Source organism: Physeter macrocephalus, chromosome 11 (assembly GCF_002837175.3).
Source record: "Physeter macrocephalus isolate SW-GA chromosome 11, ASM283717v5, whole genome shotgun sequence".
Classification (NCBI taxonomy): domain Eukaryota; kingdom Metazoa; phylum Chordata; class Mammalia; order Artiodactyla; family Physeteridae; genus Physeter; species Physeter macrocephalus.
Window position 1 is genome coordinate 180,475,894 of NC_041224.1, and position 17,209 is coordinate 180,493,102.

At 38.4% G+C, this 17,209-nt stretch overlaps 1 protein-coding gene across 7 annotated transcripts in view; it reads left to right on the forward strand.

Annotated features, from left to right (window-relative positions):
* The window catches only part of MARK3 (microtubule affinity regulating kinase 3), a 108,171-nt gene that overhangs the window by 9,432 nt on the left and 81,530 nt on the right, over nucleotides 1–17,209 (forward strand). For all 7 annotated transcript variants that reach the window (XM_028496440.2, XM_028496441.2, XM_028496442.2 and 4 more), the window contains exon 2: nucleotides 10,555–10,746. In XM_028496440.2, coding sequence (XP_028352241.1) covers nucleotides 10,555–10,746 — 192 coding nt within the window. The remainder of the gene's footprint in view (nucleotides 1–10,554; nucleotides 10,747–17,209) is intronic.

Below are 17,209 nucleotides of genomic sequence, written 5' to 3' on the forward strand. Positions count from 1 at the left end.
AATAAGTCTAGTTAACAGTTAACATCCATCTTCACATATAATTACAGGCTTTTTTTTTTTTTCTGTTCATGAGAATTTAAAAATCTACTCTCTTAGCAACTTTCAAATATATAATACAGTATTATTAACTATGGTCACCAAGCTGTATATTACATCTTTTTTATTTAACAAAAGAGAATAACACCATCTATTCAGGGTTGTTGTGATTGAAGAAACTAACGCGTATAAAGTGCTTGGCCCAGTCTACTCCATATAATGGGGGTTCTTCAAATGTTAATTCCCTCTTGAGATAGCTTTTGTAGTGTTATTCTAGAAAACTGGATAATCTAAACTCTTTGGTTTAGTATTCAAAGTTCTTGACCCACTTCTCTAGCTTTTTTTTTTTTTTTTTTAACCGTTCACCTATATAAACTTGACACTACAGCCAAACAATTCTCCTCAGCTGTCTATTCATCTAGCAGTTTCACAGCTGCTGGTTGCCAGGTCCTGTGTGCTAAGAATACAGAGATGAGATAATTCTTACCCTCAAGGAGCTCATTGTCAAGTACTTTAGTGTAGGAATTAACTAAGCTAAGCAAGGGGATGCAAGACAGAGAAGTACCAGCCTAGTCAAGAACATAAAGGTAAGAAATTGCCAGCAATCATGATGTCAAGGAACTAAAGCCATTTTTTTTTTCAGTGTTAGTGACATATGAAAGAGTTGTGAGAGATGAAACTGGCTAGAATTGAAGGTTAAGGGAGGCTCCCCTCCCCACAATCCCCCAAGCTTTTTAAGCTTTCCTTGTGCTGGTGCCTGGCTTGAAATGGCCTTCATCTTTCATTAGAACTCTACTGCTTGTCCATCAAAGTCTCCATCCCTTTTTTTCCTTCATCGCGCCCAAATGTGATCATAGCCTCTGAGTGCTTAGAGCTGCATTGTCCAGCCCATGTGGCTACTGAGCACTTGAAATGTGGCTAGTCTGAATTAAGATGTCCTGTGAGTATAAAATATATACTAGATTTCAAAGACAGTTTGAAAAAAAAGAATGTAAATCTTACTCTTTTTATGTGTTGAAACATTTGGGAATATATTGGGTTAAATAAACTATTATTAAAATTAACCTATTTTCATGTTTTTTTTAAAATTTATGTTATTTTTTATTTTATTTTTGGCTGCGTTGGGTCTTCATTGCTGCACGCGGGCTTTTCTCTAGTTGTGGCGAGCAGGGGCTACTCTTAGTTGCGGGGCGCCGGCTTCTCATTGCAGTGTCTTCTCTTGTTGCGGAGCACGGGCTCTACGCGCGTGGGCTTCAGTAGTTGTGGCTCGCGGGCTCTAGAGCGCAGGCTCAGTTATTATTAAAATTAACCTATTTTCATGTTTTTTTTAAAATTTATGTTATTTTTTATTTTATTTTTGGCTGCGTTGGGTCTTCATTGCTGCACGCGGGCTTTTCTCTAGTTGTGGCGAGCAGGGGCTACTCTTAGTTGCGGGGCGCCGGCTTCTCATTGCAGTGTCTTCTCTTGTTGCGGAGCACGGGCTCTACGCGCGTGGGCTTCAGTAGTTGTGGCTCGCGGGCTCTAGAGTGCAGGCTCAGTAGTTGTGGCACACAGGCTTAGTTGCTCCGCGGCATGTGGGATCTTCCCGGACCAGGGCTCGAACCCGTGTTCCCTGCATTGGCAGGCGGACCACTGCACCACCAGGGAAGCCCTTTTTATGTTTTTTTAATGTTGCTACTAGAAAATTGAAAATTTCATGCATAGCTCACAAATCTATTTGATGGAGCTTGGAGTATTCACTCTCTGATTTTCTCATGGGGCGGAGATTGCCCCTTGTTTCAGTTACTGTTCCCCACGTTAGCTCCCCAGCTAGATTATGAGTGTTAAAAGTTTGACACCATACTTCTCCATTTCTTTTATCCCCTTATAGTGCCTGCTACTTAGTAAGTGCCTAGCATATAATTAACTGGTCAAAAGCTACCAAGTCAAAGTTTTCTTCAGTCACAATTTATTTGTGCCTTATTCTTCTGAGGATTGGTCAAGTAAATTATTTTCCAGTTTATTTCATTATTATGATAGTTCACTTGCTATGCCAATAATAAGTGTTTTATTACAAGTGAAACCAATTTGAATTGATGCATATGAACAATAATAGTTCCCCTTCTCTATTATTCATATTTTTGGAAACATTTTTATAAACTCAGCTGCAAAAGTCGTATCTTTGATCTGAACAGTGTGAGGCTGTTCTCTTGCTTATTTATTCCTGTTAATCCCTTATGTCATTTTCCTTATCCTTCCAACAGGTTACTGTTCTAACATTCTAATATATTGTCATGCTTGTACATGTATGTGTTCTTGGAAGTGTGTGTTTCGTACTTTGTGTAAATATTGCATAGTCTCATCTATGCATCGAATCTGTTGCTTCTAACTGCTGCATAGCACTCTGTGGTATGAGTCTACCACATTTTACCTACTTGCTGGGGTAGACTGCCTGCCCCCCCCCCCCCGCATTGCAGTGCAGCAATGAATATCTTCATACATGTCCCCTTGTGGAGCTGTGTAAGAATTTCTTGGGGATGTGTAGCTAGGAGTGGACCTCCTGGGTCACAGGAAATGTCAGATAGTGCCAGGCTGCTCTTCTGGATGGCTCTCTCAGCCCACACTCCTGCCAGTAGTGCACAAGGGTTTTTGTCTCCTTGGTTCCTCCAACATTTAGAATTATCCAGCTTTCTAATTTTTTTTGCCAGCCTACTAAAGTAGTTTTATGTTCTACTTCATTATTAACTTGCATTTCTCTATGGTTTTTAGTATGTCTATATATTCCTTGGCTCTGGGGGCCTTGTGTAAATTGCTGCTTTTCCTTTGTCCCTTTTTCTATTTGGTTGTTGTTTTTTTCTTGTAGATTCTTAGGTGTTCCTTGATTTTCTAGATATTAATCTGATGTAGGTTTTAGACATTGCATGTATCTTCTGTCATTTTTCTATAAGACCCTTATTGGACAGAAATTCTTAATTTTGGTGTTAGCAACGTTTGCCTTATGTTTGTGCTTTTGAAGCTTTGCTGAAATCCCTGGCTCACAAGGATATATTCTCTCACATTTCACGTTAACCTTTTTTTTACTTTTCACATGTAGGTTTTTTAATCCCTCTAGATTAAAAGGGAGCCTGCCTTTTGTGTATGGACTTAGGTAGGGATCTAGTTTTATTTTTCTCTGTAGACTGATGCAGTGAACTAGTTTTCCCATTGCTATCCACTCAATTGGTCCATCCTTTCCCCACTGGTTTATAGGACTGCTTTCATTGTATCTTATGTTCCCATACATTCATGTCTTTTAGCTTTGTATTTTGTTGCATTGGTCTGTTTTTCCGTTGTGTCGATACCCTACAGGTTTTCTTTTCTTTAAAAATTACCGTGGCTTTGTAATATATGTAATCTATGTACCTTTATATGTATCTGTCCATTGAACTTTTTATTTTAAAATAATTTTAGACTTAAAATTGCAAGATTAGTACACAGTTCATGTATACTTTTCACTCAGGTTCCCCTGATGTTAACACTTAGATAACCATGGTGCAGTTATGAAAACCAGAAAGTTAACATTGGTCTGATACTGTTAATGATAACTGCGGAACTAATTTGAATTGTCACCAGTTTTTCTCCAGGGTTCTTTTTCTGTTCTAAGTTCCAATCAAAGATCCCACAATTTAAGTTTGTCTGATGTTTTCTCAAAATTAGATTAAGGTTATGTATTTTCGGCAAGAATGCCACAGAAAAGATGTTGTGTCCCTCTCAGTGCATGCTTTTAGAGGGTGCAATGAAAGAGATACATCTTGTTACTGGTTTTTAACCTTGATCATTTTTCATTTCTGAACTTTTTTTTTTTAAACTTCTTTTTCAAGGCTGATCTGGCAGCCATGAAATATTTGTCCATGTACACTTGAGAGTAAGTTTAACATTACTCATAAATTACTGGCTGGAAATTTTAATTGATATTGCATTGAACTTATTGATTAATTTGGGTAGATTGTATGATATTATCTATCTAAGGAGCGTAGAATTCCCATTTATTCAGAGTATCTTTTGTCTTTTATTAAAAATTTAAAGCTTTCTCCAGAGAGCTCTTACATATTCTTAAGTTACTTTCTACCTACTTTTTAGTTTTTATTGCTATTATGAATACTTACTTTTAGTTAAATTTTGTGGTAGGTTACTACTGGTGTAGAGAACTGTAGTTATAGGTTGATCTTGCACCTTGCCAAGCTCTCTCTAGAGTTCTAGTGGTATTTCCAATTCTTTTGGTTTGCAGTTAGATCATATCATCTACAGATAACGACACTTTTTTCTCTCCGAGTTTTTTGGTTTTTTTTTTTTTTAATTTATCTATTTTAGTTATTTATTTTTGGCTGCATTGGGTCTTCATTGCTGTGCGCGGGCTTTCTCTAGTTGCGGCGAGCAAGGGCTACTCTTTGTTGCGGTGCGCGGGCTTCTCACTGCAGTGGCTTCTCTTGTCGCAGAGCACAGGTTCTAGGCGCGCAGCCTTCAGTAGTTGCGGTGCGTGGGCTCAGGAGTTGTGGCTCGTGGGCTCTAGAGCACAGGCTCAGTAGTTGTGGCGCATGGATTTCACTGCTCCGTGGCATGTGGGATCTTCCTGGACCAGGGGTAGAACCCGTGTCCCTTGCATAGGCAGGCAGATTCTTGACCACTGCGCCACCAGGGAAGTCCTATGTGGTATATATATACACCACATCTTCTTTATCCATTCCTCCGTCAGCGGACATTTAGGTTGCTTCCATGTCCTGGCTATTGTAAACAGCTTTGCAATGAACATTGGGGTACAGGAATCTTTCCGAATTGTGGTTTTCTCCGGATATATGCACAGGATTAGGATTGCTGGATCATATAGTAGCTCTGTTTTTAGTTTTCTAGGGAACCTCCATACTGTTCTCCATAGTGGCTGTACCAATTTACATTCCCACCAACAGTGCAAGAGGGTTCCCTTTTCTCCACACCCTCTCCAGCATTTATTGTTTGTAGATTTTTTGATGATGCCCATTCTGACCGGTGTGAGGTGATACCGTTTTGTAGTTCTATGGCTCTTTCTTATATAGACAGATTTTTTTTTAACATCTTTATTGGAGTATAATTGCTTTACAGTGGTGTGTTAGTTTCTGCTTTATGTATATATATATTTATATATATATATATACACACACACACACACAAATATATAGACTTTTTTTTTTGCAGTATGCGGGCCTGTCACTGCTGTGGCCTCTTCCGTTGCGGAGCACAGGCTCTGGACGTGCAGGCCCAACGACCATGGCTCACGGGCCCAGCCACTCCGCGGCATGTGGGATCCATCGGCAGGCGGACTCTCAACCACTGCGCCACCAGGGAAGCCCCAAGACACATTTTTAAAGAAGAACTAATATGCACAACATAAAATGGAGTGCATTCCCCATTCACTTTTCTTACTGCCTCTTACATTAGTATTGATGTGGCCCCTGTAACAGTTTAGTAGTGCTTTGGCTGAAAGTAACTAAACCTTATACGATGGCTTAACCAAATAAGGGGTTTTTTTCTCACAAAAGAAGTCTGGACAGCTTCTAGCTTTGGTTCAGCAGTTCAGTAATATTGGAGCTGGTGGTTTTAAAAAATATTTTTGTCTTTTCTCTCACATTTGAGACCTTAACGACTGCAGGGTAACTTACATAGCTCTAGCTGTTACGGTTGCATTCAAGGCAGGAGAAGGGAGGAAGGGGCTTGCTAGTGTACCTGTCTCCCTTTATGAGAAACAAAAAGTTTTCCGAGGACCCCCCGAGTAGACTTCCCCTAATGAGAACTGACCAGAACTAAGCCATATGCTACCTCCAGCTACCAGGGAAGTTTGGGAAAACAGGAATTTCACTGGCCATATTGCCTCCCCAAATACACATCTGACTTCTCTTAGAAATGAAGAAGGGAGGAATGGATATTGAGTAGATACCTACAGTATTTGCTCCATTCCTTAATATTACCTGGCAACTTAAATGTATTGCATTAAACAGAAGTTTTAGTTTGAAGATGAACACTTTATGGATTTGTTACCAGTGTTCTCTCTTTGACTTGATTCTGCCTAATTTTTAGTAGCACTGCCCATATTCTAGTTTTCATGGTGGATAAAGTGGTTCGGCTCAATTCCTTGAGAAGGAGAAGGATCAGGACTCCTTGAATCTTTTTTTTTTTTTTTTGGCTATGTTGGGTCTTTATTGTTGTGCACAGGCTTTCTCTAGTTGCGGTGAGCAGGGGCTACTCTTTGTTGCAGTGCACAGCCTTCTCATTGCGGTGGCTTCTCTTGTTATGTAGCATGGGCTCTAGGCGCGCCGGCTTCAGTAGTTGTGGCACATGGGCTTAGTTGCTCCGCGGCATGTGGGATATTCCTGGACCAGGGCTCAAACCTGTGTCCCCCGCATTGTCAGGTGGATTTTTAACCACTGCGCCACCAGGGAAGTCCCTGGACTCCTTTAATCTTTGAGATTAAATTAAACAGCTCTGAGTGCCTGTTGTGTGTTTAGTGCTGCCACAAAAAGTGTCTACTATTATGTAACTTTTTTTTTTTTTTTTTTTTTTGGTCCTCAGGTGGTTCATTGTCACCTTAGGGAGAAAAAAAAAAAGTTCATGCATGAAGTAATTGGCTCATAGTACAAGAATTCAAAATTATTTGTTAAAATGCTAGGAAATTTTTTCTTCTTTAGGGTCACTGATGGATGCATGGGAAAAATAAAATGAAGGCCCAGAAAAGGCAATTTAATTTGCTTCTGTTTGAGAGAATTTTTTAGTTAAACACATTAGATTTTAAAATTTCAGGACTTTATGTATCAAACGAAATATACTAAGTTCAATAACTCTTGGAATTTAACGAACATCAGATATTTCAATCTGTTATATGAGTTTACACTCTTACGAGGAAGTACAGGTTTCTTTTGGGTTTGTATTATGATTATTTATTTGCATAAGGGTGTATTAGGTTAGGCTAGGTTATGCTGTGGTAACATACATGACCAAAATCTTAGTGTCTTAACACAGTTTAAAAAAACTGTAAACTTCATTGACTCCATGAAGAGTGATCTCCATTTCCAGGCCATTTGGTCCTGTGACCCTCCATCTTTGGACAGTGCTCTGGGTTCAGGAGAGAAGACCACAGGGCTGGAGTTAAGCACTGGCAATACATGCTTCAGCATGAAAATGACATGTCACTTTCACTCATATCTCATTGGCCAATTTTAGGCACATGGCTATTGGGAACTTCAGGTGAGGGGAGTGAGTTTTCTGGGAAGTCAGTGTATTGTGGTGGATAATTGTCTACAACAAAGTAGCCAAATAGAGATAGATACAAGCAGAGTACATCCAGAGCCCAAAGGAAAAGAAATTCTGATGGGATGCAGGGAGAGTCATGGAAGGCTTCATAAAGATGGTGACAAATGACTCAAACATAAGGGAATGAGTAAGATTTTCTTAGGTTTGAAGAGAAGAAAGGGCGCTCAAACTGAGGGAGGATCATGCTAAAGAATACTGGATGATATAGCGGGAGAGGAGGAATGGATTACATCACAGAGGGCCTTGAATTCATTTAACATTCATTCATGTATTGCACAGCTACTATGTGCCAGGCACTGTTCCAATTTCTGGGAATATCTGATAAGGAACAAAACAGACAAAGATCTCTGTGTTCTCCTGCAGGTTACATGCTAGTGGATGTAGTGCTAAGGAGTTAGTTTTTATTATAAGTAGATCGGAGAGTATGCAAAGGTATAAACTAGATGCTTATGAATTTTAAGTTTCTGATATTTCTGTTTTACATGCAGAAGACAGTTGATTTGCATAAAAGTTAATATTTTGTCTGTTTAACTGTACCTCACTCTATAAAACTTAATACATGAAGGGCTGAATTTATAAAACATATAAATTAGAAAGTGTATGTTTGCATTTAAAAAGCTTTTTTGACCAAAATTTTGGATAACAGTATAATTTTAAAAACTATATTTTTATTGTGTAAATAGTAAAACTGCTTGACATATACCTCATGGGAACAGGGACTTTGTTTTATGCACTGCTGTTTCTAACACTCAAGACAGCGCCCAGCTCATATTTATATAACATCTATTATACAGGGCTTCCCTGGTGGCCCAGTGGTTAAGAACCTGCCTACCAGTACAGGGGACACGGGTTCGAGCCCTGTTCCGGGAAGATCCCACACGCTGCGGAGCGACTAAGCCTGTGCGCCACAACTACTGAGCCGGTGTGCCACAACTACTGAAGCCCACGCGCCTAAAGCCTGTGCTCCGCAACAAGAGAAGCCACTGCAATGAGAAGCCTGTGCAGCACAACGAAGAGTAGCCGCCACTCCCTGCAACTAGAGAAAAGCCTGCGCGCAGCAACAAAGACCCAATGCAGCCAAAAATAAAAATAAATAAATACATTTAAAAAAATCTATTATACATTATCATTTGATAAATACTTGAATGAATGAATAGAAGAAAGAAATTTGGGAGATAAAAATTTCCCATAATTTAACCATGTGAATGTTACAGTGATTAGTATTTTGATATCATTTATTTAGTCGTTCCAATATTTATTATATTTAAGTACCTGTTATATGCCAACTGCTAAGATCTAAGGAACAATAAATTACTGTCCCTATTTTTATGAAACTTACATCTAGCTTGGAAATAAACATAATGGTTATCAAAATTTTTTTAAAACTGTACTCCAGCTGATCTATAAAAATTTGCGTTACAATATACCTATTTTGTGTAAAGCCTTAGTGTAATAACTTAGTTGTTATTTTAGTTTTTTCTTTAATCAAGTCCTCGTTTATAATAGGGTATTTTTTAAAATAATTTTTTTTAAATTTATTTATTTTATTTATTTTTGACTGCATTGGGTCTTTGTTGCTGTGTGCGGGCTTTCTCCAGTTGCAGTGAGTGGGGGCTGTTCTTTGTTGTAGCACGCGGGCTTCTCGTTGCGGTAGCTTCTCTTATGGAGCACAAGCTCTAGGCGCATGGCCTTCAGTAGTTGTGGCACTCAGGCTCAGTAGTTGTGGCACACGGGCTTAGTTGCTCTGCAGCATGTGGGATCTTCCTGGACCAGGGCTCGAACCCGTTGTCCCCTGCATTGGCGGGCAGATTCTTAACCACTGAACCACCAGGGGAGACCCTATAATAGGCTATAATTTCCAGATTTTATTATTTGGAAATTAGAATCTTTTTGTTATAGGAACAAAGTTGTTTAGATTTGTAACCAGTTTGTAAAAGTCTGTTTAACCTAAAATATACATTTACAGTAAAAAACATAGAAATTGTTGTTTGCGATGCAATATTATGTGATAATTGAATAAAACAGAAGAGAACCTATTCCAAAACCTGGTACGTGAGGGACAGAGATTTACTTAGAGGAATATGAAAAAGTAGATAGAAATTAACGTGGACATTCTGAAAAGGACATCTTTTGAGGACTTCAGTTGATGGCATAAATTCTTAAGCTTTTACTGTAAAATACTTGTTTTTCCGTTTTCCTTGGTATGAGTGTGTTACAAAGTGTAGTTTCTTACGTTTATCACCTGGAATCAAGCTTGTTTTGACCTATAGGGAGAGAGAGAGAGAGCATGAGAAACAAGGAACATTTTCCTGGACAAAAAGTTGGAAAAGAGAAAAGAATGAAAGAGGTTGAAAGTGTCTTTGTAGAGTGTCGTGAGAGTGAGAGGCCTTCCTTGAGCAGGAAGGAGTTAGCAGCCATGAAAAGTAGGCAGTGGGGCATGGCATCCTTTGGGCACTAGGGGAAAGAGGAACCATAGGCAGCTGGCTGCTTGTACGTACAGAATTGTACACATCAGGCATTTGTATCCCTCGTACCTTTATATTTAATATGGTTAGAGGCATATATGATTTGTTTTACCTTTATGGAGTATATTGATACTGTATTCATCTCTTCAACAAATATTTGTCAGGGACTATAGAGTCTGGCTGTGTCTTTAAACATTGTTTTAAATTATTGTTAGCAGCATAGTTTAGAAAGAAGTTGGGAATCTAGGTTCTCTTTGAATTTCTCACTAGTGATGTGGCAGTGAATAAATCTCAAGGTATCCTCATCTGGTGAATGGTGGTATTAGCTGTTCTGCCTGCATCACAGGGTGTGTTAAGGATTATATGTGCTAGTACATTTAGTAGCATATGAAAAAGTCAAGTTCTTTTTTTTTAAAAATTTTTATTGGAGTATAGTTGTTTTACGATGGGAAAGTTAAGCTCTTTACGACTGTAAGGCAGTCCTGTTTCTCTTATTTTATGTTACAGCCACATATAGAAAATACCTGCTTTCTTTCTGAACACCCAGTTGAATTTCAACACTTGGTATTTCTCTTCTCAGCATTTTCTTGTTTTCCTCATAGATTTATATCAGGTGGGCAAATCCCTTTGAAGTGCCACATGTATTGGGATTAAAATTAAAGCAGTGATGTTTTGTTTCTTCAACTAGAGGCTCTTAAAACTTGTCAAGTACTGTGGGTCTCTCATTTCCTAATGTTTGTTGTATGTTTTATTGTAGCACACGTCACATGGAGACGGGCGGCAAGAAGTTACCTCTCGCACTGGGCGCTCTGGAGCACGGTGTAGAAACTCTGTAGCTTCCTGTGCAGATGAACAACCTCACATCGGAAACTACAGACTGTTGAAAACAATCGGCAAGGGGAATTTTGCAAAAGTTAAATTGGCAAGACACATCCTTACAGGCAGAGAGGTAAATACAAATTATGCTTGATTTCTGTTAGTACACTTGCTCTGTTTAGTTCCATGTGAGAGAAGAGGAAAAGAATGTATATATTTGGGCTAATTAAGCATTTTTTTAAGAACAAGAAGCTTATGTATTAATTATGTGGGAGTTCTTTTGCTTTCTCATTTCTTTAAATGTTATAAAGATTATATTGAGTGTTTGAATAATCTTTTACATTTAAAAAGAGGTAGTGTTCTTTTTCAGTGGTAAATGTATACCACCACAGTAAAAATTTTTAACTTCATTATAAGCTCATGGTGCTTGAAAAAATCAATAGTGTTGTCTGTTTTTATAGATTTATCCTCAAGAAGTTTCTTAATCTCCCCAAATATTTTTCTCATAGCCTATGTTTGATAGGTTATTGTGCAGGAAGGCACATGCTTTCCTAATTTTTGTGATATTGGCTTTCTACTCAACCACATGCCATATTTATTAAAACACTTCCATTAAAACTGCTACTAGGGTGACTTTCCTGGTCCAGTGGTTGAGAATATGCCTGCCAATGCAGGGGACACGGGTTCGATTCCTGTTTCGGGAAGATACCACATGCTGCGGAGCAGCTAAGCCCATGGGCCATAACTACTGAGCCTGCGCTGTGGAGCCCACGGGCCACAACTACTGAAGCCCGTGTGCCTAGAGCCCGTGCTCAGCGGCAAGAGAGGCCACCGCAATTAGAGGCCTGCGCACCACAATGAAGAGTAGCCCCAGCTCACTGCAACTAGATAAAGCCCACGCACAGCAACGAAGACCCAATGCAACCAAAAATAATAATAATAATAATTAATAAATAAATATTTTTTTACGAAACTGCTACTAAACTAACTCCCTCCTCACATTCTACTTATGCGGTAGAGAACTGTTCTGCCTTTTTTTTTTTTTTTTTGACATAGTTTATTGCATTTGGATCTTTGTACCTATAATTCGTTTGCGTAAAATACACTTCACCCTTTTGTATAGGAGTCACTTCTGGAAAGTAGTCATTGACAGACTCCCTTTCCCCAGGCATGGGATTCATGTTAAAAATCCTGATACTTTCCTTAGATAGCATGTTTTACTATTACAATTACATAAACAATTATGTTTTACTATTACAATTACAATTATATTGGAATTGATTATTTACCTGTCTTCCCCTCTAGTCTATAGGGTAGACATCAGTACTTAATCATGTTTGGCACATATTAGGTACTTAATAAATATTTATTGAATGAATTTAATGTTACTTTTGAGGGAAGCTTTATAAAGAAATGCTTCCCATGTACCAAAGCCTCCTGATATGTATGTCCAAGGTGGTATTACACGTGTGCCATGGTACTGATGCCTGCAGCCCACCATGCTGAGGGCTGCTGGAGCAGGACCCACCCTGGGTTTGCTACAATTTGCCCTACAAATATTCCGATTTTCTGTGTGTGCTGGGACCTGAAGAAGGTAGCATTGGTCTATGCTAACTGGAGTCTTAAGTAAAGACTGTAACTAAAAATTTGCCTCTTCACATTTCATCTCAATTTTAGTGACAGTTCCCTGGTTAAGACTCCTGGTTGTAGAGATGCCTGGACTGCTTTTGGAATCAGTAAATAGCATGAGTGGATGCAGGTTTCTTTGCTACCCTTGATCAAAAATTTTTGAAATAAGGAACAAAACCTCTGAGTTTATTTCCCCCACAAATCTCGAGTGGTTACTCAGCCAGTTTCCTTACATAGGTAGAGGTGGTGGGTTAAAAGAGGAGTGAGACAGACAGACCCTCTCCCCTTTTACATAACATGTGTGCTGGAGTGTGGCTTACCATGTTTATATCTAGTAGGTTCTCTCTCCAAAAATGGCTTGAATCTGACTAGATAGTGGATAAATTAAAACACTTTTTAAAAAAATTTGAAATAAACAATTTTATTCTTTGTTTCCCCCTATTGTAGGTCTTATCCAGAATCATATAAAATGTAAACATTATAGAAATTCATTATGTAGAAAATAAAATTCCTTGAACTTTCTCTCCTCAAAGAGGATCATTTTCAGCAGTTTGGTGTAGATTACCACAGTGTTTTATATACACAGTAACTTTTTGTTTATTTTAACAAAGGGACTCATGGGACTTAATGGTAATTTTTCTTAGCATACTTGATCACGTCTGGATCTTAGTGCTCATAGATCTGACATTATGTTTAATGGAACGTCATCTTCCAGTGTGTGCTGGCGCCGTAGTTCACCCCCATTGGTGGGCATTGGGTGGTTTCTGATTTTTGTGCTATTGCAAACATCTGCAGTGAACGTTCTTTAACATAACTTTCTGTGCTCTTGTTAAGAGTGTTTCTGTAGGATAAATTCCTAGAAGCGTGGAGGTCCTGGGTCAGAGGGGATGAATATTTGATACTGTAATAGGTACTGCTAAATTGGTTTTGAGAGAACATTGTACTGTTTTATTAGCCCTACCGGAATGAATGAGAATGCCCATTTTTCTACACCCTTGCTAACATTGTGGATAATTTTTTTCTATCGGATGAGCAATAAATGGTATTTTTTAAAAAAGATTGCTTTTTCCTGATAACTACTTAGATTGATGATATTTTCGTATATTTGTGTCACTTTTATTTTCTTTTTAAAATAAATTTCCTGCTGTATATCCTTTATCCATTTTTCTTTTCTCTTTTAAATCTTAGTGATTTAAACCTTTTATGTGTTTCAGACATCAGTCTGATCTGTCTGGGTTTCATGTCTTGGTGAGAAAGGTTTACTTCCAAGATTTTTAAAATTGATTCTGTTTTTTCTTCAAATACTCCTGTGGCTGGCATCTGAATGTTTAATTCATTTGGTATGTATTTTGGGGGATTAGTATGAGGTGTAGGACTCTAATTTTTTTCCCGCATGTGCATTACTGCTTGTCCCAGATCATCTGTTCTCTCCCCCCTGTTTATTAAATTCCCTTTTGTTTCTCTGATTTAATTTATTTAGTTTTGTACCCATATCATGGTGTTTTTATTACTGCACCTTTTGATTGTACATTTTGATTTTTTTGGAGTAGGTTAAGTCCCCTGCTGATTATTCTTATTTTTTTAAAATTTCATTGCTCTTTTTTGCAGTTTACTCTGTCAGATGAATTTTATTTCATTTCATTTCATTCCATTTCATTATTTTGGTGGTGCCATGTAGCTTGCGGGATCTTACTTCACCGACCAGGGACTGAACCCAGGCCACGGCAGTGACAGTGCTGAGTGGTAACCACTGGACCTCCAGGGAACACCCAGTCAGATGAATTTTAGAAATAAGTTGCCATGTTCTAAAAACAGCCTTACTGGAATTTTGATTGGATTAATTGTGATGAAATTAGTTGAATTTATAAACTGATTTGGGAGGCAATTTGCTGTTTTAATGATACCAAGTGTTTCTATCCAGGCTTATGAAGTGTGTCTCGATTTTGTTTTTAAGGTTCATAATTTTCTTCATCTGGGTTTTGCATAGTTCTTGTTATGTTCATTCCAAAGTGTTTTATAATTTTTGTTGCTGTTGTGAATGGGGTTTGTGAATATATGGGAAGGCTACCAAATTTGCATAACATCTTGTATCTGAGCACCTTTTGAACTTACTCTCATTTTGCATATCAAAATTAAGCAAGTTTATGTTATTTTTAAAATTGTACATCATTTTTTCTTTTGATGTACAGTTCTATGAATTTTAACACATTTATGGATTGATGTTACCAGTACCGTAATCAAGTTACAGAACAGTCCCATTACCTCAGAAAATTCCCTTGTGGTCCCTTTATGGTTGCTCCCTCCCCCATCATAACCTCCTGCAACCACCTGTCTATTCTTCATCCTCATAATTTTGTTTCTTTCAAGTCTGTCAAGTAAATGAGATCATAAAGTATATCTTCTCTAATGCCTTTGAGATTGATCCAGGTTGTTGCATTGTTTTAATTTTTTGCAAATCTCTTTATTAAGTCTTGTTTAGTAGAAGTTAGTTTGTTCTGTTTTATTGCTGAGTAGTATTCCATTGTGTGACTGGACCACAGTTTGTATCCACTCCCCCACTAAAGGACATTTGAGTTGTTTCCATGTTTGGCAATTATGAATAGAACTGCTATAAACATTCCTGTACAGGTTTCTATGTGAACATAAATTTTTATTTCTCTAGGATAATTAACCCAGGAGTGGGATTGCTGGGTCATATGGTAAAAAACTGAAGTTTTTCTAGAAAGTTGGTTTTATTACAGGTTTATTATAGTATAATATTCCTAATAGAAAGAAACTTAAAACTCTAGTCTAGTTATTATTTTTATCACTTGGTACTGTTCTCAGCCCACTAGAAACTAAAGTTTTTCCATCAGCATTCTCTTGCCCTTTTATGGGAATGTGATGTATCTTTCCTATTGAGGTAGTAAGACCACTAAAGAAAACCCAGAGTGCTCCAGAAAGTGGTGTTGGTGATTCAGAGACTTAATTCATTCTGAGTCAGTAGGAGATAAAGAGTTCCTATATGTTATGTTAAGAGACAGTTTTAATTGCTGTAGTTGGGATAAGACTAGCAATGTAGTAGAATTATATAGTGGAAAGAATTCCCGAAAGAAGAGAGCGGAGATAATCTGTATCATGCACTTATGTCACAAGGACATTGTGAACATAAAAGATACTCAAGGGCTTCCCTGGTGGCGCAGTGGTTGAGAGTCCGCCTGCCGATGCAGGGGACATGGGTTCGTGCCCCGGTCCGGGCGGATCCCACATGCCGCAGAGCGGCTGGGCCCGTGAGCCATGGCCGCTGAGCCTGTGCGTCCAGAGTCTGTGCTCCTCAATGGGAGAGGCCACAACAGTGAGAGGCCTGTGTACCGCAAAAAAAAAAAAAAAAAAAAAAAAAAAAGATACTCAAGAAAATTTATGTGATGGAAGAATGGCATTTTTACTGAACAGACAAATTAGTTTTTGTGGGGTTTTTTTGTTTTGTTTGTCTGTTTTGTGGGGGGTGGGGTGCACACCGCACGACTTTTTGGGATCTTAGTTCCCCGGCCAGGGATTGAATCCAGGCCCTTGGCAGTGAGAGCACCACATCTTAACCACTGGACCACCAGGGAACTCCTGTGAACAGACAAATTAGATTAATGAATTATAACCAAGAGAACGTCTTACATCTAGTGAACAGTTTCTAATCAAGTCTTTAAATAGAATGATTGTGGTAGAAGTCCACTGTAGATGAGACCTATCTCTCTAGGATGATTCTTAATTTTTAGACCAGAAAAACACCAAAATCCTTATTTTATATATATTTAAAAATACAGGCACCAGTCATAAAATTCATATATATATTTAAAAATACAGGCACCAGTCATAAAATCCTGATTTAACTCTTTGATGAAAATGCTACCTATTGTCATAGAAGCAGCTATCCCATATTTGGGATTTGGGGATGTTAGTTCCATCTGCTATCTTGGTTTTGGCTAGCTTTTCACAGCTGAAGATTATTTTGGTTTTTGAAATATTGTTTGTTTTAATATTACAGTTTTCTTTCAAGTCAGGTTTTTCTTTCAAGTTCATTTTTCCCCATAGTTATTTTCATAGGCCCCCAGGGATCTCTCCCCTAATATGAACTACAGGAGAACTCACTTGTATCTGTCATTTGGTACTTAATTGAGACTGTTTTTTTACTGGCTTAAAAAATTATTTTCCAAAGTAATACATGCATATAGCTTAAAAAGTAAAATAATACTAAAAAGCTTCTAACTAAAATCAGACTTTCTTTGCCTCCTCTTTATCATTCAGTACCATTAATCAAAGGCTCCTACTTTCAATTTTCTAGGCTCTTTTTTCTGGTAGTCTTTTGGTTATCTCCTGATTTATAATTGTAGACATCACTGACTTTCTCCTTATGGAAGATGGATATAGCTTTTTTTATGATTCACTTCCACATCTACTTTCCTTTTCTCAGCCTTTTTATTGCAATGATATATTTGGTTAAAGTTAGATTTTTTTTTTTTTTTTTTTTTTTTTTTTTTTTTTTTGTGGTACGCAGGCCTCCCTCTGCTGCGGCCTCTCCCGTTGCGGAGCACAGGCCCCGGACGCGCAGGCTCAGCGGCCATGGCTCACGGGCCCAGCCGCTCCGCGGCATGTGGGATCCTCCCAGACCGGGGCGCGAACCCGGTTCCCCTGCATCAGCAGGCGGACGCGCAACCACTGCGCCACCAGGGAAGCCCTAAAGTTAGATTTTTTTTTAACTTAATCAAGTTATGTAAATGTTGTTCAGTGTTGGACCACAATAATTTATTTTCTTACATAATTTTTTATTTTGTCTAGAATTAATAGTTGCCTCAAGTTTTGTGGGGTTTTTTTTTTCAACTTTCTTTTTTTTTTTTTTTTTTTTTGCGGTACGCGGGCCTCTCACTGTTGTGGCCTCTCCCGTTGCAGAGCGCAGGCTCCGGACGCGCAGGCTCAGCGGCCACGGCTCACGGGCC